Source organism: Thrips palmi, unplaced genomic scaffold, assembly GCF_012932325.1.
Source record: "Thrips palmi isolate BJ-2018 unplaced genomic scaffold, TpBJ-2018v1 HiC_scaffold_10, whole genome shotgun sequence".
NCBI classification, from domain to species: domain Eukaryota; kingdom Metazoa; phylum Arthropoda; class Insecta; order Thysanoptera; family Thripidae; genus Thrips; species Thrips palmi.
This window is the reverse complement of record NW_023144621.1, coordinates 10453888-10479095: the sequence shown is the minus strand read 5'-3', so window position 1 is coordinate 10479095 and position 25208 is coordinate 10453888. Positions and strand designations below refer to the sequence as shown.

Below are 25208 nucleotides of genomic sequence, written 5' to 3'. Positions count from 1 at the left end.
GGTTCTGTCCGCACTGCTTCGCTGCATCTGCAAGGCCATGGTGGGCAAGGCGTGGTGGTCCTCCGGGACAAACCATGGATCATTTAGCGTGGTGCCTCCAGCCAGTACTACTCCCTCTCCGTGCTACCAGCGCACTATATACACTTGCCACTCAGGGAGCGTGGGAAAAAAAGCGAAGCAACGCGTGAAAATCGAACTTTACCATCCGCGGCAAAGTTTTCTCCGGAAAGAGTCGCGTGTTGTTTGCCTTCATTTGCATGGCGCGCACTGCTTCTGCGGCCAGCCACCCCGCGCAGCCATTGCAGCCAGCACCGCGAGGCTTGTTTTGGAAGAAAGTAAAGTAGTCCTTCTCCACGTCCCCGCCGCCCCGCCATGGCCCCGCCGTCCCGCAGTTCACTTGGATTTAATAACCCCGACTTGGCCATTACCAGCCTCGAAACCGCGAAACCGTACCTCAGGAGCCGCCAGCACTGCCAACTGCCAACAAGGCAAGGCAAGAGGAGGAGAAAAAAAGTGGGTTAGAAAAAAATCAAACACGTGGACCGTGGTCTGCTTCTCCTTTAATTCGCTCAGTTGCGCCACTTTCCGAGCGGCATCATTATTTTTTATCATTTTCGCTAATATTATGGGCCACGGGTCCGGCCACTTATTAATTTATTTTGTACGACGCGTGGCGCCGGACCAACGTTAATGGCCTCTCCAAATCCCAGGCCGCACGCCGAACATCCCGGCCAGCCCCTCGAGTCTACAACAACAACAACAACAACAACAACAACAACAACAACAAGCAGAGCTCTCGAATATGTCACGGCATTAGAAGGCTCTGGATGAGCGCAATAACCATCTCTTTCTTTTCTTTCGTTTGCAAGCAACTTTTCCCCGCGCCTTGCAGCCCGCCTGCGCCCTTCCCCCGCAACACAGCGCGGGGCGGGGTGAGGGTCAATCCGGCAGCGCAGGCCAGCATCCGAGTCACTTTAGAATATTAACGCGCCTGTATTAGCCTAATCCAAAACGGACGGCTTGGCGTGGCGTGCCGGCAATGCATCGCATTTCGCCTCTCTGTGGCCAGGCCGGGCCTCGGGCGGGGCGGCCAGCTTCTGCGGTCGCTTGTTGCTGTTTTTGCTGCTGTTGTTGCGCCGGGAGATGGGCTGGGCCGCCGGGCACGTGGGATGTGAGGCTGCCCTGAATAAAAGTGAAGCATTAATGGGCGCAGACTCCGCGGGGACTGGCTGGCGTTGCAGCAACAGCTGTCAGGGCGGCGCGGCGCCACGGCCCGCCGTCTCAGTCAGCAGCGTAATTAGCAGTGAAGGACCCGCAAAATCGGCGATCCCCCGAGCGGCAGCAGCCGAGTCCAGTCATTCGGACCGCTAATTGACCCTTAGAACGGCCAGACGACGGAGCGGCCAGCGCGGCCAGCGCGGACTCTGGATTGGTCAGCGCGAGGCACTTGTTTGCCTGGAGGGGGTGAGAGGCTCCCCGCGGCGCGAGTCCCAGACCCACCTCGTGGCGGTGGACCGCGATCGCTTCGCCTCGCCTCCACTTGGCGGCCATGTCAGGGCAATTATCAAGGACGCCACGCCAGGCCAGGCCACGCCACGCCACGCCAGGCCACGCCACGCCACGCCACGCCACACCACGCCACGCCACGCCACGCCACGCCACGCCACGTCACGCCACGCCAGGCCACGCCACGCCACGCCACGCCACGCCACGCCACGCCACGCCACGTCTTGCCACTTGCTGCTCAAGCGAGTGTCCCGATGATTTTCGCAAGCTGCGCTAACAGTGCCTACTAACGACGCCCCATCGCGGTGCTGGTGTGTGCGTTCATGTACCGCCAGATCGCCGGCCCGCTTCGCAAGTCACCCACGCGGCGTCGGGCGCTGTTGCAAGGATATCCCCTTTATTGAAGCAGTATCCCCACTCATATCGCCGTTATAGGAGCAGCGCGGGCGGGCAGGGTGTATGGCAGACTACTACGCTAAACAGCTCCTTATTTTATTCTGAGTAAACGATCACACGGGCCCTCCCCCTATCCTTCCGCCTCTCACACACGTTCACACTCACACACAGACACACGCGGAAAACAGGCGTTTCTCTTTCAGAAGAAAGATACGTAGACTCCGCTGCTGCGAGACGGTTTTTGAGTGATTGATTTTGATGTGTCTGGCTCTCGGGGGAGTCGGAGGATCTCTTCCGGGGCAGGAAATCCTGAGGCCAAGCGTGAGCACGTGCCAAACTAGGTGGCAAATCGGCTGCTGACTGCGTCGCCGAACAGCATTTAGGGAAGATGTCGTCGAGGGTGTCCTCACCCCAGCCAAATGAGACGGAGCCGTTTATAGATCTCTTTTATACTCTTTATACTCTTTGCCCAGCAACGTGAGCCAAACATATCGCAGCCAGTATGCTGCACACCGAGTGACGCGGGGCGGGTCAATTTTTCGATCATATCTCCTAAACGGCAAAGAGGGCTATTGGTTTCCAACCGTATTTCCCCGCGTTTGATCCCTAAAATAATTTTACAGTTTTTTTTCCCCCTTTTCATATGTTCCCGTTCCCATTTTCCGCTTTCACTCCGACAGGACTCGACGAAAATAATTGGATTTCTCAGAAGCCATCATGTAACCCAGGTTCCACAAGTGCAACGCGTTTCAACTTTTACATCCACTCACCGTCTCCATTACATACCTCACAAAGGTACTGGGACAAAAAAGGCAGGAAAGGGACATTTCACCACAAACACGCCCACCCACACACACTCACACACCAAAGCCACAAGCCGGGCCCTGTGTGTGCTTCTGCAGGGGGCTACCTAAATGGGCCATCTCCCCCTCTCCCCTCCCTTTCTCATCCCGGCCGGACCTCGCCTCGTTGTGTGTATAAACGTTTGGATAAAAATGAACTCTGGGGACTCGAAATTAACGGATATTCCTGAGGGCTTTGGCCTGCCAAATAAAATATGTATACGCTGTATGGGAGCGGGCGGGCCGTGCGGGCCTCATCGCCCGAGGAAGGCCGGGAAGGCCATCCCACGCTGCCGGGCCCGGGCGGCCGGGGAGTGAAATGAGGTGAAATTTGGAGGGAAACTGGCGCGGCCCACGCGGCTACCGGCGCACTTTCGTCTGACCTGCTGTGTCTCCACGGCAATCTAAACGCCAACACACAAAATTTTTTGTCCCATTCTTTTTTTTTTCCAAGACCAGTTTTATTTTTTGAAGCATAGTTTTGTTTTGGAAAGTAAGGTGCTGTCTGGGTTTGTGGTGGTCCGGGTGCCTGCGAGCCCCGCAGCGACACTGCGGTGCAAATGACGTCCCGTTCGAGGACGCGGCACGCGGCCCTCTCGGCGCGCGCCGGACCTCACTAGGGAGTCCGGGAGGCCAAGGACGGCCAAGGGTCAGTTCGAGACCGCCTCCAGGGGTCCAGGACTCCAGGGCCCTCCAGTGGCCAGCAGAGCGGGCCTGTCCGGTGCAAGACTTGCTTATTAAAGAAGTCAACGGTGCGCCGTGAGAGGCCTGCCCCGCCAGCGTGCGCCAGCGCTGCCCTGCCCAGCAGCCATTCAAGCAGTTTTGCACGCTTCGCCAATTTGGCGACGACTTTGGCGACGACTTTTGCGTCGGACCGGGGTACAGTGGCGTGGCGGCGTGGCAGGCAGAACGCCTTGCTACTTCTTTCTAACGATGTTGATGTTGTTCGCCCCGCCACGCCCCGCCACGCCCCGCCACGCCCCGCCACGCCCCGCCACGCCCCCCGCCGCGGACGACCGGCCAAAGTGGGGTCGCGCCAACCAAAGAAGTGCGCGTGGCTGCAGCGCCTTTGCCTTCCAGCCCGACGCTCGCGGCTCCACTCTCCCCAAGGCCCGGCCCGAGGCCCACCCCAAGGCTCGCTCCAGCCCGCGGCGAAGCCTTCGCGAAGCCTTCGCGAGGCCCACTGCGAACTGTTCGCGGCGTCGGCGGCGTCGCTCCTGGGGTCCTTGCGTCCGCCGCCGAGTGGTCGCCGAGTGGCCGGCGTGCCTCCTTTGGCGCTGTGTGCTGCCATTCCAGGCCGCTGGAGTCGCGGCTCGGCGTTCGAGGTTCGGGGTTCGCAGATTCCATTGCCGTGTGCGTTAGGAAAGGGCGCCGCGGCGCCGCGGAGTAACAGGTCACGGCGCCGCCTTTATGGCCGGCTACAGCGGCCAGAGTTCACATTCGCGGAGGCCGCGGCACACACGCACACACACACACACACACACACACACACACACACTGCAGCACAGGCCCCACGGAGCAGGGCCCCTCACGGGGTTCATGTCGTAAAGCACAAGGATGTCGGTCGGCCCCGTGTCTTCACCCTGGCCGCCGCCCGACCGCCCGCCGTACGGCCTCGGCTGACCACGGGCAGGGAGGGGCGCGCGGTACGGTTCGGCCCCTCCTTTCGGGTCGGCAACGGGTCGGCGACGGGTCGGCAACGGGTCGGCAACGGGTCGGAAGCGCTCACTAAATAAACCTCATCGTGCCGCGTCCTCACTTCCTCAGTCTAATTCCCGCCCGAAATGGCAGGGCGGGTGGAGGGCGGGTGGAGGGCGGCTTCCCCCTGCAGCAGCATGGGCAGGAAAGAAGGCCAAGCAGTGCGTGCTGAGGGAGCCACGTGACTCAGGCCGCGCTGCGACCCGCTGCCACTTTCCGCCGCGTCCGAAGGGAGGCTGCGTCGTTTGACGGCGGCGCGACCCACGGCGCGGCCAGCGTCATGGCTTTGTTGTGGGGCGGCCAGAGCGGTGGCGCTCGCTCTTTGCCTCGCACAGCGAACGCCGCGTGTGTCGCGCGATTCGCGTGTCGTTGCGTGCACTTTGCATCGCGTGCCCCGCGATGAACCACCCGCTGGCTGGCCGCGCTCGGCTCGCGCGTGCGTGCGTGCCGTGTGACGAAAACGGCCTGCTTTGCTTTTGTTTTGTGACGGACGAGGTTCCTTGTTCCGCCAATTTGGTCGTGTTGTTGTTGCTGCGTGCGCCCTCCTGGAAGCGCCGCGCCGCGCCGGATCGGTGCACGACGGAGGCCCTCATGAGGGGGAACATGATTGTAGATTAAGGCGAGGAAGTGGGCGGGGCGGGGCGCCGTGTCGGACGGGGAGCATGTCGGTGAGTTCGAACACGCTGCGGATGCCGAAACTTGGGGCTTTGCCTGTACCATCAGGATACCGCGCCCATTCCATCCGCATCCTCGAGCTGCTTTGAAAAAAAAAAATCTTTGAAAAAGCTTTGGGAAAGCTTCGGAAATGCTTCGGGAAAGCATAGCCGCGTCGCAATCTCGAAGAACAAAAGCACGGTTCCAGTGTATCTGCTATGACGCTCATTTGCATCGCGCTTGTACTTACGATTGCCGCTGCGCTTTCGGGTCAGTCGGCCAGTCGCCGCCCGGTGCCGCCAGCTCGGCCAGACCGGCCGGCCTTGTGGCCTTGGCGGGGCAGTAATCACGGGCCGCTTATCAAAACTACGACTGTCCCTAAAAACTTGGAATAAAAACAACAAAGCGGTTTAAGGCTTACAGACAATTAGTCGCCGTATGAATACGGCGGCCCGATAGGGCGCACGATTTCGTGGTCGCGGCGCTCGTACGCTTGTGCCGCAGCCACTGCGTAAAAAATAAAGAAAAAGGTTGTTTTGGCGTGCGCCGAGTGAGTCTCCCGATTGGAAAATGAGATGGCATGATTTGAACGGCTGGTTGGGGCACTGTATCCCCAGCGCCCCCCTCCCCTCCCACTGACCCTTCCCATTCCAGACCCGTTCCAGACCCAGCGCACGCCTATGTGTTTGGAGTTGCTTGTTTTTACGACCATCTTTAAGCGACCGTAACCCTAGTTCTGTACCTGGCTGCGGTGTGGTTGCTGCAATGCTGTATGACATCCCCCCCCCCTCCTTTCCCCCAAGAGGGGAGTGAACTCCACTTTCTTTTCCAGAATGATGCCGGCAATGAAATGCGAACCGAATCGGACGTGCGGCGGGTGCGCGCGGTTCGCGCGGTTCGCGCCTGCAGCGTGCAGCCCCGCCATGCGCCGCGCACGTGCTCGCCCGCGCGCCTGCGGAAGCCAGCGTAGGCCCGCCCGCCGAACAGGGGTGCCCATGTGTTGCCTACCCGCCAGGCGGACTGGCCAACACCAACCATTCACAATTTTTCTTTCGATTTTTTTTTCACGAGTCAAACACATGGTGGCACCAAAAGCCTCCTCGTCTCAAAATCAATCTACTGACACTAGCCTACCTTGCTTTTGATTTAAGTCCATTTCTGGAGGGAATTCGACTCGAAATGCGCTGGGACGTCGCGCCCGCTTTCCCGTTGGTCTTCTCATGGCGATTGGTGCTTGGCGCCTCCGCATACATTACTCTGGCCAAGCCCGGCACGCCCCGCTCCACCCCGCCCCGCCGCGCCTCGCCGCGCCCCGCCGCGCCCCGCCACGCCCCGCCACGCCCCACCACCCCGCCTCCATCACGGCCTGATTGCCGACCGGGGAGATGGGGCTTCAACACACATAGTTATTACGGCGGCATATTTTTCGGGGCGACGCTGGAAGTCCTGGCCAAGTCCTGGCGTCTCAGGCGCCGCGGGGGCCATCAGTAAGCGATCCGACCGAATGGCCCACTTACAGCGTGCAAATGAAGATTGCGGGCGTGAAGAGCCTCCCGCCTTCTTCTCCCTTCTCCTCCCCCACCCCTTTCCCTCGAGGCTCCTCGCACGCCATTGGTCACGAGCGGCTCGTGTGTGCCGAGCCAATCGGCGCCTAATAGTCTCATAATAATTTGTCAAACAAATTGGCTTTTACATTATCAAGACATATAACACCGCTGGCCCGCTTTCTGGCTGGCCCCGGGCCCGGCATTATGTTCCCGCTTTCCCTATATTTCTTCCTTTTTTTCACGCGCTTCTCCCATCCCTCGTTTCCTTTTTAACTTTTTGGTGCCATATCGTTCGGTGTGCACTCTGCGCGCGGCTCCGCGCCAAGTTCCGCGAATATGACGCAGGCGGTGATATTCATCGTGGCCACCGGGCCGTGCCGAGCCGTGCTGAGCCGAGCCGTGCCGAGCCGAGCCGAGCCGAGCCGAGCCGAGCCGGGCCGAGCCGAGCCGAGCCGGGCCGAGCCGAGCCGGGCCGGGCCGAGCCGAGCCGAGCCGGGCCAAGCTGAGCCGGGCCGACGGCTGATGAGCGATGTGTCGTGCCAATATCCTCGTCACTGCAGCTTCCCGAGAAAACACATTGGTTCGCTTTGCGACAGGGGCATTGCTACACCGGACATGGAGAGCCGCTAGGGTGCCCGCCCTTCTTCCCGAGAAGTCCGTCTCGTCTGGCTAATGGCTGTGTAGAATTCAACCTCGGACGGACTTGGGTCTTGCGCGTCCAGCGGCGTCTTCACGGCGACCTATTTCATAAATTTATAGAGGTCACGTGAGCTTCTATTCCTGGCTGGAGGGCTCTCCGAGATCCAGTCCGAGTGCATGTTCCTCCTCGGCCGGCGTCGCGCTGCCCGCTTCGGCCGTGGTCAGCGTCGCCTCCTCGTGGAGACCCTGCAGTGCAGGCCCCGCAGCAGTGGCGGCGTTGGTGGAGTCCCTTGATGGCTGGACGTGCACCGGGCGGTGCCGGCGGTGCAGCGCGTCGTAAACAAGCCACCGCGCCGCCGGGCCGCCAGGCCGCGCGCCCTCACATTCAATCCCCTCCGATCCCGGTCGCCAATGTTAACTCCACGCAGGCTGCAGCGCTCTGTATCTTTCCCGCCGTTGCCTACACTGCTTATTGAGGCCGCTAACTGGAATGAACAGCGGCGGCCTGGCCGGGCCTGCATGACACACGGCCTGCAGGGCCCCGCCGTGGCGGCGACGACGCCGCGCCGCGCTGCATGCGGCATTCTTTATGAATCATTTTTGCCCAATCCCTAGCAATTTCATTCACGACTTCTGGAAATCATAGCTGCGGCTAGGAATGGCATTTTTATAGCATCCATAAATGCAACTGTGCATTTTATGGGCCCTGTAAATGCCGGGTGGTGACCGGGCGGGCTGAGCAAAGCGCACCCCGACTGGCTGCCAGCAGGCCTGGCCGCCGGCGGGCTGGCAGGTCGGGCGGGGGCTTTCTTCGTGCGTACATCACCGTCTGTTCCTTCCCGGAACGTATTAGCTGACATTCCGGGTCAGCCGCAACAGAGAACCTGAAAACAAAATTGGAAAATGTGAGCAACGCCGCGTGCAGGCCGCCTGCGTTGTGATGCATTTCGGAATCGTGGGACCGTTAAACGGGCGAATAAACGGGACCTCTCGGACCGACGCGAGGCAGGCTCGCTGGTCCCACTTTGAAAATCACAGACGGGCCGCGGGGTTGGCTGGAGTCATTAACCCTGCAAAATAAAGCTTAAGTCTGCTTCGACACACAGAGGGCGTGCTCTGGTGGATGATTGCCCCGCTTTGATTGCCTAAAGCGCGCTCGGTTATGTGGCTGGAAAGTGGCGTGGCGTGCTTCGAACGCGCTTTACGGCTTGGCTAGGCCGCCTGCTTGTAAGGGGCGGAAGGGGGGGCGTGTTGCCACGTGGTTCCTGCACACCAACGCAGTGCTCCCAAAGTTTCCTCAGACGAGTTCAAAACAAAAATTTCCTTTTTCGTGGGCGCTGAGCGTGGCGTCACACGGTGGGAGGCTGCAGCTGGCCGGGTCGGGTCGGCCGCCTCCTCGGTACTAACGAGCACTGCAAGGGATTGCCGGCGCGGCCGGCCGATCAGTCTTGCCGCAGACAAATGAAGACCAATAGAAGAGGCTGGGATTGAGCAACGCCGGGCACCGCCGGGCACCGCCGGGCACCGCCTCACCAATATCGGCAACCAGCGCAACAAATTCCCTGCCGCCGAGGCCGCTATCCAGAGCCACACTGATGGACGGACAGCTCGCAAGGGCCGCCAATGCACGTCTCGAAAGTTGCAGTTGCGGTCAGTACTAAGTGGTGAAGGAGACCCCTTCCCAAGCTCCCTATTACTGCGTACATCGTCGTTCAAACAATATTTTACTCTATTCCCCAATTTTCTCGTCCTCTCGGCATTGTTTTCGACAGAAAGGAAAAATAGCACCCTCAGCGAGCCGTGCGATTTCTGGGCCACGAGTCCCAACGACAACACTCATCCGAGCCGCGGGGCGGTAGGTTAGGTTAGTGATCTTGCCAAGCCGTGGCGAGCCGGGCCGACTGAGCGCGGCGGGACGCGGCGGGACGCGAAGGGGCGTCGCGCTGAATGGCTGCCGGCAGTGCCCCTGGCAGTGCCCCTGGCAGTGCCCCTGGCAGTGCCCCTTGTCACGCATCCGATTTGGAAGGCTTGTTCCCCGCAACTCCGCCGACGCCGCGAAGGCCCGACAAGCAGAGCTGTTGTTGTTGTTGTTGTTTGTTCGGTAATTGGGTGCTAAATGGTGGCGCGGCCGGTTTATTAGATGACTCCATCCCCGCTTGCTGTCGGTCCCTCTCGCAGCCAATCGGGTGAACAAACAAAGACGGAGAAGACGCGCCGTCTTCGTCCCGGCCCGAAGAGTCCCTGAAGAGGCTCCGGGGACGCGGCGACGGGGCGACGGAGTGACGGATGAGTCACGACGACCCACTATATCAATTAAGATGCATCTCCTGGGACGGCGGGCTGGGACGGGGAGGCTGCTTGCTTCTTATTGGCCGAGCGAGTGCGGGAAACCTCGACCCTCGCTCCGAGTAACTCAGACGTTTTGTTGGTTTTGCATACGGTGCCTTTGAGCTAACCGCAGTTTTAATGGCGTCTGTGTCGTCTAGTTTGTTTCCCGGACGCTCCACGCGTTCGATGTGCTCCGCTCCCCCTACACCGTGAGCGACTTTGACGGGAACCCGATTCCGTGCGTGCCCTCACTGGCAACAACACAGTGGGAATAAAGCGGGCACGTACTACACTACGGCAGCAGCGGCGGTATAACAAGTTCGGAATGAGGTCACACTCGTGGGTACAAAACCTGGCGGCAAAAACAACGCGGCCACTTACACCGTGTGTGACACAATGGCGTTCTTCTGGCCCCCTCGACGTTGAGGAATGGAAGAGCAACTTGACGCGGCCGGCGCAGCAGCAGCACAAGTGTCGCCGAGTTGGATTGTTTGCGCCGTTCATTTCGCGGGCCGGCACGTGATCCAACACTCAATGCGGCTCCACCCGGCCCCGCCCGGCCCCGCCCGGCCCCGCCCGGCCCCGCCCCAGCCCCTCGTCCCTCCAAGGGAGCGTGGCGGGAATTCAAAACTAAACCGCGAACAGGGGGGCGTTTTCGCACATTTGGTGGCAAAACGGTTTTCTTTCGACAACCGAATGTCTTTACCTCTCAAACAGTAACCGCTGCAAGCATTGCACATGAGATAAGAAAATTAGGAAATTAAATGTGAATCTGAATGCACTTGCGATCACTGTTCCCGAGATGCAGGCCCATAAATTGTAAAATGTTTTCTTCAGCGTTTTTTTAAGTTAGCTTTCATGGTATTGTAAGCGCGGGGAGCGCTTTGATTTTGGTCCGGCTCTGCCTATCGAGGGTCAAGCGATCCCCAGCTTGCACTGGTTATTATTGCGGCAGGTGGAACGGGCCACTTAGGCCTAATTGCCGCTAATCCCGCGGTTGTTAACACAGTCTCGCGGAGAGCGAGAGAGAGAGAGAGAGAGAGAGAGAGAGAGAGAGAGAGAGAGAGAGAGAGGGAGGGGGGGGGGGCTCACGCGGGGAGAGCGTTCGCGCGGACAGCGAGCAGGAACAAGCCTTCCTCCGAGCGGGCGGGAGCGCGCTGCAATCGTCGCCACGCAATAGCAATACCGGAAGCGGGGAACGAGGTTGAAATTTGCGTGGCGGCGGCACCACTGGAAGATATCGACCGCCACACCTTCGCCGTTCTTTCCCGACCCAATTCGGTGCGATTGTTGTTAATTAAATTGAAGGCGGTCGATGAGCGCGTCGCGCGTCGCAGGGCGTAGCGCAGCGCGTACTCGCGGAGCGTGCAATTACTCGCCTTGTTCGTCCACTCATTGGCTGCCTGGCAGTGCCTGGCAGTGCCTGCGATCAATGGCGTCCCAGCGTCGCTCCCGGCCCGGCCCAGCCGCGCCAGCCGGGCCCAGCCAAGCAGCACTGTTTCTTTCCGCTCCCTGCATCTCAATCAATGCTGCCTGCTCTGCCTGCTCTGCCAGTGCGCCTGTTCGCGACTGCAGAACGGTTTAATGAGCAGCTCGCGATCCAGCAGACTGATTCCGAGAGTTGTTTTCGTCGCTCTGTCTCGCACTCATGGGGCGTCGCGTATAGGTGAGAGAGAGACAGAGCGATGGAAACGACTCTCGGAATCAGTCTGCTGCCCCGGCGCCCAGCCCGGGCCAGGCACTCCACCGCCCTCCCCTCCCATTGGCCCGCACTCATGCCTTGTTGTTTCCCGATGCTGACAAGTGTAAGGCAGTCGCGGCTTACCGGTGTTGTTATCATTAGCTTGTGGACGATGCCCGAGTCGAACACCGCAGTCAAGAAGGACGAGATACTTTGCATGTTTGGAGAGCTTCGAAAGTAGTCATTAGGATCCGCTGAAGGAGAGAGAGGGGAATTCAGACCAAATCGCTGGGGCCGGAATCAAACTCCTGGAACTCATCCCCTTTTTTTTTATCTCGTTATCGGAATCTGCTCAACATGTTCCCACTCGGAGGGTCAAACTGATTGCACATTTACAGCGAGCAAACTTCTAGTCCTCTAGGAGTAAACAAAGTCTGATCTGAGGCGCCTCAACATTTTCCACCGCCACGCCGGGCCAGACCTCGCGCAGGCAGGCATATTGCTTATCACAAAATGTTTACCTGCTTTCACTGCTAAACTAATTCCCTCATTCGTCGTATCCCCCTCCGTGTTCTCGAGGTTCCCAGCCGGCCTTTGCCATTCTGCTTAACGCAATAAAATCCAGTCTGTTAGCACAGAGGTGAGAGCGCTGAAGGCGAGGAAATGAAGTATGCGCACAAACAAGGGGTGAATTAGGCAGGACAGGAGAGGGGGGGGAGGCTACCACACCACTGGCAGGGAAGCAGGTGTGAAGCTGACGGTTGGCCTCGGGTCGGTCCTCGTCGAGAAAGTTGGAAACGTGTCTGCCAGTGTCGGCCCAGCCAGCGGCTCTCGAGCTCTCGAGCGCGGATTATCGAGTTGGGGATTCGGCCGGGTCAGTGGTACAGTGGCGTGCCCTGTCGCCGTCGCCACTCTTGTGAACAAGCCCGACTGCGCCTGAATCACGCCAATTTGCATGATTCTGTCGCTCGGTTTCGACTCAATCATCGCAAAGTGTCCTCATTGAAAAAAAAAAAAACCACACACAAAATTTGTCACCAGCACAGAAAAAAAAAGGTCTGAGGTGAAACCGTGGAACCGCCAGCGTCTCTTCTTGCTTCACACTAACCCCCGGCTGGCTGCACGGCACGCGACACCACTTCTCGCCCTTATTATAACGGGCAAAAGAACAAGGGCCGTGGCGTTTAGGGAAGCGGCCCTTGGGGGAAGATACAGAAGGGTGGAGCGGGGCTCGGCAGACGGCCCTTAATTCCTCCAAGCGCACGCACTTCTGGTCTGCTCTCCCTGGAGGAGGGAAGAAAGCCACCGAACTATTATTCTGTGGAGGCAGTGGCTTCGGCTGCGACTGCGGCGAGACGGCGAGGCGGGGCGCGCCTCCTACACCGGCGTGCATGCCGTGTCAATGGCCGAGAAATGACTCCGCGTCTGGGCCATCGCGGCCCTCGTGGCCTTCATCAGGTGGGGAGGCCCTTCCCTTCACTTCCAGCGGCGCCGCCAAAGAGCTCGCCGCCGCGGTGGCCGCCGGGCCGGGCCGGGCGGCTCGACGGGGCGGGTGAGGGGCGGGGGAGGGGCGGGGGAGGGGCGGGGGGAGGGGCGGGGGAGGGGCGGGGGAGGGGCGCGACGACGCCGTTTACCACACGACTCACCTCATCGCCCAGCTTTTCCTACAATCAGAAAATCGGGTTTCTTCGGCGAAGGGGGAGGGGGTGGGGGAGTGAAAGTGGGAGGTGGGGGCGGCGTTCCTTCTCTTGGTGGCGGACTCCACCGCTAACGCGCGGCCGGCACGCGACCATCAGACCCCCCTTCGGGGCGTCCTGGCGTCCTCCGGAGTCCTCCCCTCCCGACGGATGGATGGCTGGACGGAGGGCTCTCGGCGAGCGTCTCAGCCGAACACACGTTCAAGGCCAAGGGCCGCACAACACCGCGGGCAACGGTGACACTACGGTGCATCTGCACTCGGGGAGGGATGGCCCCGGAACGCCGAGCTATGAAGGGCGCGAGTTAAAGGTTTGTAACGCCGCCGTGCCGTCACTCCGTGTCACTCACACCAGGTGCAGCGGCGCGCACATGCAGAGCCAAGCCGAGCCGAGCCGAGTCACTGGACCGGCGGAACTAATTACGGAGTCGCTCGCTGCGAAGGAGTGACGAATGAATCGGCTCTATTAGAATGTCAGCGTGCACGGCGCACGCGGCGCAAGCGGCGCACGTGGCGCCACACTGCAAGGGCCGCACGCGATGCTCTGGCTGCAGGGCCTGCAGGGCCTGCAGGGCCCGTCTGGCGTGCGGCGCACTACGCCACTCTGCACCTCGGCCGGGATTTCGTCACACGGCCGAGGAACGCGACGACACGACAGCCAATAAAGCGGCGGGGTGGGGTGAGGCGGTGCGGGGAAGGGTGGGGCGGACCTCCGGGTAAACAGTTGTCGACCCCAAGTTTGTACACACGCGGCTCACGCAATAACACCTGGGATGATACGGACGAAACGAAACCCCTTCTGATTGGCTGCCGCCGTTGTGGTCGTTATTGCGTCTGGCAGTGGTGTGGTACTGGATACGCCGCTACGCGCCGCTACGTCTCGATGGCGCCCGGAGCGCGGCGACACGACTCAAGCGGGTGATGAGTGCAAGTCCCCCGGCCGGCGTGCCGGCGTGCCCTGGCGCCTGCCGTGCGACGCGACTTGGCCGCCAACTTTGCCCCGGTTATTGTCGACCTGTTCATCATAAAAGTTGCCGCTCGTTTCACGCGGCCAACAGAGCCGCGAGCCTTGCGCCAGCCCGGGGGGAGGCGAGGCGGGGGCGTTTACTTGGCGATCACCGGCTGCAACATCGACCTTGCGACGGACTGGTGGCCTGGCGGGGTGGCACGCAAGAGCACGTCGTTGGCCAACCACTCGGCTCTGTTTGTTGTGCTAGTCTCAGACACCCCGCCGCTTATGCCTTCGCCACGAAGGTTCCGCAAAGTTTGGGAAAGTGGCGCATTTTGTTTGGACTGTGGCGTCGTGCGGCCCGAGCCAGGCAGGCAGTCAGACAGCCAGCCAGGCAGCCAGCCAGGCAGCCAGCCAGGCAGCCAGCCAGGCAGCCAGCCAGGCAGCCAGCCAGGCAGCCAGCCAGGCAGCCAGCCAGGCAGCCAGCCAGGCAGCCAGCCAGGCAGCCAGCCAGGCAGCCAGCCAGGCAGCCAGCCAGGCAGCCAGCCAGGCAGCCAGCCAGGCAGCCAGCCAGGCAGCCAACCTGGGCGCGCGTGCCGTGCTCGGGCCAGCCAGACGGTGCGGGACACACACACATGTATTTTTCAAAGTGTTTGTGCCCCTCCCCTGCCCCCACAGTGCCCCCGCCGACCTGTTGCGGAGGCGCGCCAAGGAATGCTGCTCAGTCACTTTCCATCAATGCCCACCACACGTTCATTTCCGCTCGAATAAATTAGTGCACCCTTCTTGGAAATTTGCGCCTCGTCCCTGTGGTGGTGGTGGTGGGCCTAGACCCACGCAAACAATCAGGCATTCAGCGTGCAGTGCACCTTAGGCTGGCCGCGGCTCCATGAACAACAAAAAGTCCATTTCCGTTTGGAAACCGTTGCCATGGCGATGGTTTTGATGCTCGGAATCGTTATACCTGCCCCCGGCGTGCAGTGCCGGCAGTCCGCGGTAGTCACACACAACAAAAGCCCCTTCGCCCGGCCTGCTCGCCGGCCCTATTTTCCCTTCGTCACGAGGCGCGTCGCTGCCTTCGTTTGTAGCGGTGCGTGTGACTGTGTGCGTGCGTGTGTGTGTGTGTGTGTGTGATGAGGGGGTCGGAGGCACGTAGATTTTCTGTCGGTCTGCGCAGATATCGTATCGAACCGGAAACTGCCTGTCGTGTTGATGTTGCTTTTTGCCGTTTCGGCGTGCCGTTTTTTTTTTGCGCCGATCTTGGCGCAAAGTTTTAATGGACTCGGTAATAGTTAATCAAGCAGCACTTTGCATGAATGTGTGCGCACGCGTGTGGGTGGACGACGACGACTGTGGGCCGCACGCCGCCATTAGCTGAAAAAGTTTTTAAATTAGCAGGGCCAGTAAAAAGCGCTGCGCTTGTGTCGCGTCACGTCGCGTCACGGCGCGTCGATGGACAGCGACAACTGCCGAGACCGATTCCAAAACCAAGGACGACGCCAAGGACGGCACCAAGGGCGAGGCCGAGACAGGATGCGAGCGCCGCGCCGCTCAGGCGTGTGATTAGAACAGTGTTGTCGGTTTTCACTTAACGTAAGTTGGGGGTCGGGAACGTGGTGGAAAGCTCTCGTGTGCATGGAGTCGCGTGGCGAATCGGGGAGAGTAAATTCGCTTCTCGCGAGGAAACAGAAAAGTTTGTGGAATGGAAACGATTTCATTCGACTCTGCAAAAAGCGATGTTTTCCACTCCTTTGCAAACAGTTTGTTTGGCCGTACCGAAAGCAGAGTTAAAGGTGTTGATTTGGCTCGGTGATTCGGGCACAGTAGGCGTGGGGCTCCATCCGGCCGCCCGGCTGGGGGCTCTCCGCACGTTCTGGACGGAGACGCCGGAGAACGGCGGCACGCCGGCCTGTCCTAGTGTAGGGCCTCGTTTGTCCCCGGAACGGACTTCGCTTCCACCTGGCGAGGCGGGGCGGGGTAGGGCGGGCTGGGGTGGGCTGGGCCGAGGCCCCCGCACGTTGTTTGTGACCGTAATACCGCGCCCGCTTCTTTCTTCACAGCGGAACTGCGGGTGGAACATAATTTTTGCCGCGGCGCGGCGTGAAGAAATTCGGCCACATAATTTGAATGTCAAAAATACTCGCGCGCTCTGACGTGAAAAGCACGGCGCAAAAAACAATCGCAAAAGTCCCAAGCTGGTGCGGGTACTCCCTGTGCGTCATGACGGCCGGCCGATGCACCATGTTTTGACCGTTAGCTTGAAATGTCAGTTGGTAATGTCAAGCATGCAGTGATACCTCCCGTGAACGGGGGGAAGGGGGGGCAGGTAGCCTCTGGTACTGACGGAAGGGAGCCCTGGGTTTTGGGAAGCCGCACTGAATTATGGAAATACGTACGGTGGGAGTTAAATTGGCCGTTTCTGGGAACGACAAGGGAGAATGAGGATGCGATTAAATATACACCGGCAGGAAAAGCTGAACTGGAAGCCCGACGGTGCCCTGTGAATGACGTGTTTGTGTGCGTGGATAAGACCGCTCCAGACAAACAGCAAAAGGCATTTTACTTGAGCAGTTCGACGGCAGTGCTTCCTTCTGCAAAACAGTTTAAAGTTAAGGTGATTTGTAAAACTCTGTCGCGGACTGTCCATACTATTTGTTAGCGGAAAAGCTGATTCTTCTCTGCTAGGAGCGCGTTGAATCCTCCTTCCGGTGTGCATAGGAGACGAGGTGGCGGTTTCCGTGTTTCGATCAGTTTCCGGGCCCCGAGTACTCGGCCCGCATGGGAGATGAACTCTGCAGCGCCGGAGCAGCCGGGATTAGCTTCATGAAAATGCTAGCGGGAAGTGAGGCACTCGGTTGCACGCGACATGAGCTGGCTGGGGAGCGGGGCTCGCATCAATCACGCTTCGGTCTATCAACAATTAATTCGCAATTACTCTGGCAAGACTTAGGCGTGAATGTGTTTTACTGGCCTGGCGCTTTTCTTGAAGCGCGCAGGTCGTCGCAGGTGCCTCATCTAAATGCATAAAGGAACTAAGAACGCTTCAACAAGAGCGCAAGGCGTTTAAAGTTTTTGTTCGTTTGTGAAGGAACGGGAAATGAATGGGAAGTAACTCCGGAGAACAGCGCGTGCTCTGAGCGTCTGGGATGCCCTGCGCGGACATTGAAAGCCGTTGCCGCGCCCCGCTTCGTGCTTTCGGATCACGACTGCCTGCATGCGGTCGGCACAGCTCGGCACAGCTCGGCACAGCTTTGTCGGTTGCGGTCGCACCGCTGAGCCTCCCCAGCCCTGCCGCCGTGCCTCGGCCCTGTGGCCTCTGCGGCGCTGCGGCCCGCCTGCGGCCGTGTTTGGGTCGCACTCCTTTGTCTCGCTCCCTCCGCCGGGGCGGCCGGGCCGAGGGTCGGCGAGATGCCTTCGTCTGCCTTCGCCGCGGCGGCCACTCGGCCAGGCGCACTTTTCGTCCCGTACGCACCGCGGCACGGCGCGGCATGGCGTCGCGTGAGGGCGCGGCGTTAAGGCGGCGAGCTGGCGTCGCGACGACGTGGGCCCGGGGAGCGCCCTCCGGGCTCGGGGATGGCCGTCGCCGTTCCACTGCGTATAGATCGCCCCACGAAAAAAAAGCAACAACAAAAGCAAATTAGGGTCTTGCCTCCACAACGCCCCACCAGGCCTGACTTTTTGTTTGTGACTTCTCTCAGGAGCCGCGCTCAAACCAGCGCCAGCTCCAATCGCGCGAGTCCTTCGGCAGTGTGGAGGCTTGTCTGCGAGGGTAGTGTGTGCGCGGGGTGGGGCGGTGGTTGGGGCGACAATTGAAATGCCTGTGTGATCCTGCCTCTTGCATTTCGGGTGAGCCGAATGCTCCCTAACGCCGAGCCTTACCCTTCTGAGCACCGCTTCCCATCACCGACGCCATGCCCCCCCCCCTCTCTCTCTCACACACACACACACACAGACCCGTTGCGTCAAAGGTGGCTTCACACCTCAACGGATGTGACACCTCGGATCTGGGATGAGATCCTTGTGGGGAGACAGTGGTGGGACCAAGATTCCTTCCGTGGATGCTCTCTCCCTCTCTCTCCCTCCCTCTCCCTCTCGCACACACTGCCTGAGTTACATTCCAATTCCCGACAGGCCATATTAGCATATCACCTGTGCGGTGCTCCACGCGTGCTATATGAGGTTTCCTGTCTCATCAGTCTCGTCAAGGTCCTCCGGATACACTTGTGGCAGTGAGCGGTGCGTGCGTTTATTCTGCACAGAACTTCCTCCCACGACGCGGAGGCGAGGCGAGGCGTAGCGTGCGGCCCCTCACTAAATCAAAGCCCATCGAACAACCTCCAGTGCTGAGCGAGAAGCGCCCGGGGCCTGGTGGCCCTGCCTGGCGGGCCCTGCCTGGTGGCCCTGCCTGGTGGCCCGCTGCCGGTGCCTGCCTGGGGCCCTGCCTGGGCCTGGTGGCCCTGCCTGGTGGCCCTGCCTGGCGGGCCCTGCCTGGTGGCCCTGCCTGGCGGGCCCTGCCTGGTGGCCCTGCCTGGCGGGCCCTGCCTGGTGGCCCTGCCTGGTGGCCCTGCCTGGTGGCCCTGCCTGGTGGCCCTGCCTGGTGGCCCTGCCTGGTGGCCCTGCCTGGTGGCCCTGCCTGGCGGGCCCTGCCTGGCGGGCCCTGCCCTCGGCCCGGGCTGGCTGGTGGGTTTGGCGGGGCCGCCCGCACAAAGACGGCTTCGCTCCCCCGCACCTCATCTAGGCAGACAACAGTGGAAAAACGCCCCCCTCCCCCTTCCAACCCCCTCCTTCCACGACGCGCGCTCCCCCGTCCAACGGACAGCAGCGGCCGGCGCAGCAGGACAGCAGCATGTGTCTCTGAATAATTTCTGGTACCGTTCTCTTGTTTACAGACAACCCGCCGCGGTTCCACGCGCCCATCGTCAATGAGTCCGCGCCGGTGAGCAGAGAGGCCGTGCTCACCTGCCTCGTGGACGACCTGGGCAACTACAAGGTGAGCGTCGATGCTTCTTGATTTATGCTTCAAAGTGGCTCGTCGGCATTGCGCGGCATTGCGTCTGCATAATAAGGCGCGTGACAATGGGCAGCGGCCGCCCGCTCCGCCCCGCCCCGCCGTGATGATGAATCGCCGCCCGTTTCCGGCCGAGACGTGGAGCCCCACGAGCCCCCGGGGATTCGGCGTCACTTTGGCGACGAAAGACGCAAATGAAAGGGCGGGACAGTGGAGAGGAGCCGGAGCGAGCTGGCGGCAGAGCGCTGATGCGGCCCTTGCAAGTACCAGTCCTGGGCCTTCGGGCCTGGCCCTGGCAGAGTCAACCGAGTCAACTCGGCGAGCAAACACACACCCACAAACACACGCACACACTGCGCCGCTCGGACAACACGGCAATGCTGCAAGTTGCAACGGCCATCGGGCCACCCTACAACCTGCATGGTGTAGTAGTTATCAGCCAAAGGCGTGCACACAATACCAAAATAAAACCATTGCAAAAACATAAAGAAAATGAAGGGGTTGGGGGGGGGGGGGGGCTTTGTCCTCTTCCCGCTGCCGTCGTCGTCCACAGCAGGGCCGTGGACTAGCAGGCCATAAATTTTCTATCCGATGAGAGTTTTTAGTTCTCCTCCTCTTCCTGCTCCCCAGTTTTCAATCAGCTTTGCGACCTTCACCTACTAGGAACGAGGCAAAGGCCCACGTATGCGCGCGCGTGTGTGTGTGCTTGTGTGTGTGTGCTTGTGTGTGTGTGTGTGTGTGTGTGTGTGTGTGTGTGTGTGTGTTGTGCGTGTGTGTGTTTGTTGTCTGTTGCTCCGATATTCACGCGGCCTAAGCGGGGGCGATGAGGCCAACGCTCACCTGCTCCGCGCCGTGTCGCCGTGCCGGCCGCGCCCGGCCGTGCCATCTGCTGGTGTCAGCCCCAAAGTTGGCGGCGTCACTTGCGCGGGGTAATGATGGCGCTGCTGTTGCGAAGGACGAAGGACGAAGCAGGGCAAGCAGGGCGAAGGACCGCCACGCCAGTCCGGCAATCAGGTGTGCCCTTGAGAAAAGTCTCAGCGTTTTTTTTTTCCTTTTTGTTTCTCTTTTCTCTTTAGGGCGGGTCAATGAAGTTCGGTACCCTACGCGCCGGCTTGTCGAAGCTGCGCCCTTGGGCCCGTTCGTAGTTCACCCGTCTTAGGGCGCTGGGGACTGAGTGGCTCGGGTCGGCCTGCCTGAAGCCGATATTCACCCGAGAGGCCGTGCCGGCCGGCACCCCGCCGGCTCATGCGGTGTCGTGTTTTTCCTTTTTGCGTGGATTTTAAGTAACGCGTGACATGCGGCATCCAAACTTAGCAATCCAGCCCTTTTGTTTTGGTAGCTTTACATTTATTATTTTTTGCGTGAACGCGATAGTCTGCCCCAGCCTCCGCAGTGCAGTCGGGTGTCTGACAGTGCAGCCGATGCGGGCCAGAGCTGCCCTGGGGGAAGGCGCGGGGCTGGGCGGGGCTGCGCGGGGCGGCGGAAACCGATACGGGGTGAATCTGACAGCGGCAAAACGCGGAAAACAAAGAAGGGTGGCGTCACTCCGTCTCCATCTCCGTCACTCCGCACAACAGCCGCCCTGCATCCGTGAAATGCGATTTGACACGCGCTGCCGTGGCGAGGCGGCCCGAGGGGGATGGGGCAGCGGACCGCACGCGCCGTGTCCCGTTTCAAGAGGCACCGCTTTGTCTCCCTCGCACCGCCAGGGGCGGCCCGGAAAGGTGCGAGAGAGACAAAGCTTCCTGCAGACACTTGTTCCTGTTGCAGGTCGCATGGCTGCGCGTGGACACGCAGACCATCCTCACCATCGCCAGCCACGTCATCACCAAGAACCACCGCATCGGCGTGTCGCAGAGCGACCCGCGCACCTGGAAGGTGCACATCAAGGACGTGCGCGAGTCGGACCGCGGCTGGTACATGTGCCAGATCAACACGGACCCCATGAAGAGCCAGCAGGGCTATCTGGACGTGGTCGGTGAGTGTTTTGTAGTTTGTGCCGCCTGGATTGGCGCCTCGGCCATGCCGCCGGGCCGCCAGGACGGCCAGGACCGCCAGGATGAGATGACGGTCCGATTGTTCTAAAGTCGCAATCTCGGGAAGTGCGCGTCACTGGCTGGCCGTCGTCCTGCCGTCCGTCCGCGGCGTCCCCATCCAGCCTTATCGGACACCTCGACAGCAGCGCGGCGACGCCGCGCCCGCGGATCAGTGGATAGGCAACACGGCGCACAGCCACGTCGCGTGTTGCCTGCCTGCCAGGCGCTGAGCGCCCCGATGAGCGCCGTTGGCCCGACGCGGCCCGAAGTAAGAGTCCGGAGTCCAGGTCTCTCCGCACCAACCGGGCCTGCTGACCACCGCTCCCTGCGTGCCACGCCGTGCCGTGCCACGCCATTGTCGAAAGGGAAACGAAAACGAAACCACGAAAACGGAAACAAAAACGCGAAAAACGAAAACACGAAAACATTACCGAAAAGGTGAAGACAAATACGCGAAAATTCAATATTCTCGTTTTTTACCTATTTTACCGGGGTCCGGGTAAATTACCGTAAATTACCGGTAAATAACTGTTTCTTACCGGTAAATTTACCAGGCTTTAAATCCCTACACCGGGCCTGCTGACCACCGCTCCCCGCGTGCCACGCCGTGCCGCGCCACGCCATTGTCTGGAGAGCGGAAAAAAGAGCGCCGCGTTCGGTCTAACGCCATCTAACGCCCGCCGGGCACACGATGCGACGGCCTTGGCCCAGTCGGCCGGTCGGCCGGCGTGGCGGTCATCGTCGAGCAAGTGGCCGCGGCGGATGGCCTCTCTCTCCTTTTCTCTCTCTCTCTCTCTCTCTCTCTCTCTCTCTCTCTCTCTCTCTCTCTCTCTCTCTCTCTCTCTCTCTCTCTCTCTGCTGTCTGCCTTGACGCCCCAATTCCTGCCCCGCTTATTATTCGCCATGTCTCTTCACGTTTAAAACGGGCGGCTGTAAAACGTGCCCCTGCTGCGCCGTGGAGCCGTGCCGCCGTGCCGCCGTGCCGCCAGTGCGCGAACAGACAGACACGCCGGCGGCAGTCGCTCGCTTGGCTTGCCTGGCTTGCCTGCTCCGAGGCGCCGCCATCCACCCCGAGAGGAAGACCCTGCGCCTGCCCCGCGCATAAACCACCTACACAGACAATTATGCTGCTGGCACTCGAGTCGGGAGCAAGGCTGGACAAAAAAAAAAGAATTTGTGCGTTAGGCGAAAACGTGCGATTGCAGTCGGTTGGTCGTTTAAGGGACGCCCCCGATCTGGAAACAACCCGACGCGACGACGCAGCGACGCACCGGCCGGCCGTGGGAGTGGACAGCTGGCGCACACATCCCTGACCTAAGTACACCTGCAGCACTCCCCTTCGGCATAATCGAAAAAAGGGAAGAAAGGAAAGATCCGACACTGCGAGAAAATCGTCGTCGTGACCGGGAGAAACAATTTCCGCCGTCGTCGGCGCGGCGATGTCCAAAAACAATTTGGCGCACGGGTGCCGATTTTAATGCAGAGTTGGCATGTCCGAAGTGTGCAGAAGTGCGAGTTGTTTGGTGTGGACAAAAGCTGGATGGCCTTGTTGGGTAATAACCTCTGCATGGAGCCCTTCAAATAATGTCACCCGGCACGCCAGGCCCCAAATGACAGCCATTTCGTCGAGGTTTGGGACCCCGGCTTGGCACGGCGTGGCGTGACGCCGCGTGGCGCTGCGAGGCACGGCGTGCGGGTGTCTGATGGAGATAATTTGAATCGATTCACCGCGCTAAAGCTGCGGTGAGAGCGTCGCGTGGCACCTCCGGCCCGTGTCCGGGGCCTGGACTCCGGGTCCTGGACTCCGGGTCCTGGACTCCGGGTCCTGGACTCCGGGTCCTGGACTCCGGGGCCTGGACTCCGCGGCCTAGACTCCGGGGCCTGGACTCCGCGGCCTAGACTCCGGGGCCTGGACTCCGGGTCCTGGACTCCGGGGCCTGGACTCCGGGTCCTGGACTCCGGGGCCTGGACTCCGCGGCCTAAACTCCGGGGCCTGGACTCCGGGGCCTGCACTCTACCACCCGCAAAACGACTTAGTCTGCTTGGACGAATTGTCCAGCAGCAAGTTACGGATTTTTTCCAGTATGCAGGCTGAGGTGGATAACCCCTTGGACACTCACTGGAGCATCGTGGAATGTTCGCATTGACGAGAACACTGTTTTACGTGGCGCACCTCACTCACCCCGCATCGGACCAGTGCCGACATTTCTCATTCTTCGGCATATTTGAGTTCTCCCTCCCGAAGTGCAGTTCTGTTTACGAGCCACCCCCGCCATTTCCCAGGCTTGCCGAGGCTAGCCCACTTGCAGCCTTTCTTATTCAAGGCGGCTTGAAGTGCACGGCGTGGGCAGTACGTGAGGCGGGGCAGGGCGGGGCGGGGCGGACGCGCCACAATCAGCAATGAGTAATACCATGCCACGCTTAATTACACGCTGCCACCCACCCCGCCCTGCCCCGCCCCGCCCCGCCACCTTTCACAATTCTCGCCTTCACTTACTTGGCCCCATCACGGACAGCGGCGTTTCTGCGCCGGTACAACAGAAACGAACCAAAAACAAAACCAGATGCGGTGTTTTTTTTTGTTGTCACATGCGAAGGGGTGCGCCTGGCGCGTGCCGCCGAAGACACAGTGTAGTGGAAAGGGAAGGGGGAATGTCATCGCGAGTGTTGCCCCAGGAATTTATGCGCCAGGATTCCGGACGGGGAAAAGGATTCGGGGGGGTCACCGCCAGCCGCCCCCTCCCCGAGGAGTGCCTTGGGCTGGCCAGCGGCCTGCCGGCGGCCTCCTTGTGACTCGCGCAGGGCGTGGTGGGGCGTGGTGGGGCGTGGCGGGGCGAGGCGGGGCGTGGCGGGGCGGGGTGCGGCGGAGGCCCGTGTTGCGATATGTTTATCTCTGGCGCACATTTATCACTAGCACCATCGCGTGCGATCGGGGCCGCCTGCTCCTCCCCCGCCACCCTCCGCGTGTATGCCTCCCCCTTCCTCATTGTCTTCCCCGCCTTGCACCTCGTCCTCCTCATCTTGACACGCTTCGCCCTTGCAGGTGCTGCGTCCTGCGCCGATCATCTTCCCGACATTTGAAAGGAGGGGGCGTAGAGTTCAACATTTTTCTTTACATTTTGTATGTCTGGAAGATGATACCCGGGTGGAAGGATCTGCAGTTTAAACTATATTGAAAAAATATAGATTTTTTGTAATGTTCAACTTAATTTTTAAATACTTTTTTTCATACTTTAAATTACTGTAATGTATTGTGTAATTGCAGGTAAAGTGTAGTTCAACTACAGTTGAAGTGTAGTAAACTACAATTAAACTGCAAAAAAACTACCAGTTATTTCGGACAACTATAGTTTTTGACCCAGGTTGTCCTAGTCTTCAGATCAGTTGACTATAGTTCAAAGTACAGTTTTACTGTAGTTTAATTACACAGCCAGAGTTAGTTCAAAAGAGAAGACAATCTGCAGTTTCAAATTTTGGTTCAAAATTCAAAATTTTTAATTTTTGAACCTTGTTTTGAGGGGACTCTTCCTCCCTCTGACCCCTTAGGTGATTGACTTCATGTTAATTGTGTGTTTGGTTTGGTTGTTGCCGGGAGTTGAACCTCGGACCCATGGCTTGTGAAGCAGAGGCCTTGACCACTGCACTACTGAGCTTCCTTGTGGACAGGGGCTTGGCTACTCGACCACATGGAAAGGCCGGCTTTCCTCAGAAACTAGAATTTAACTGCTAGAAAACTACAGTTTTACTGTAAGCCACTCTGTACTGGGAGTGAAATTCACTTGTCCTAAATGTAATTTATAATGAATTTGTCTCAGAAACCAAGACACCATGGAGTGATTTAATTCAGAGAGCCTTCAAGGTCTTAATTTTCAACGACTGGAGTCGTTACCTTTTTAACTTCTGAGACGCACTGTCCTATAATGCTTTCTAGTTTTACTTGTGTCTGACATTTTATCATCCGGTCATAATGAATTTGATGCCACTTAGTTTGACCTTGTTTGGCGTCAAGCTGGCTAAATTTTGTGGCTTGTTGATTTCCACGATACTTTGTCACATGCTACCTGACCAATACGGAACATTATAAAATAAGCAAACAGATAACCAGATAGTATTTTAAAAATTGGTTACATCCAGCCATATAGGTTTTTATATGAAAGTTTAGTCGTGTCTTCTAAAAGTCTGCAACGTCAAGTATTTCAACGTAAACCTTTAAAAGAAATAACTGAAA

At 59.5% G+C, this 25208-nt stretch overlaps 1 protein-coding gene across 1 annotated transcript in view; it reads left to right on the top strand.

Moving 5' to 3' along the window:
- LOC117652675 (neurotrimin-like) overlaps positions 1-25208 on the top strand; it is a 53586-nt gene that overhangs the window by 17414 nt on the left and 10964 nt on the right. Inside the window, exons 2-3 of the mRNA XM_034397766.1 lie at positions 18826-18926; positions 20715-20922. Of these exons, the coding sequence (XP_034253657.1) occupies positions 20865-20922 (58 nt within the window). The 5' untranslated portion in view covers positions 18826-18926; positions 20715-20864. The remainder of the gene's footprint in view (positions 1-18825; positions 18927-20714; positions 20923-25208) is intronic.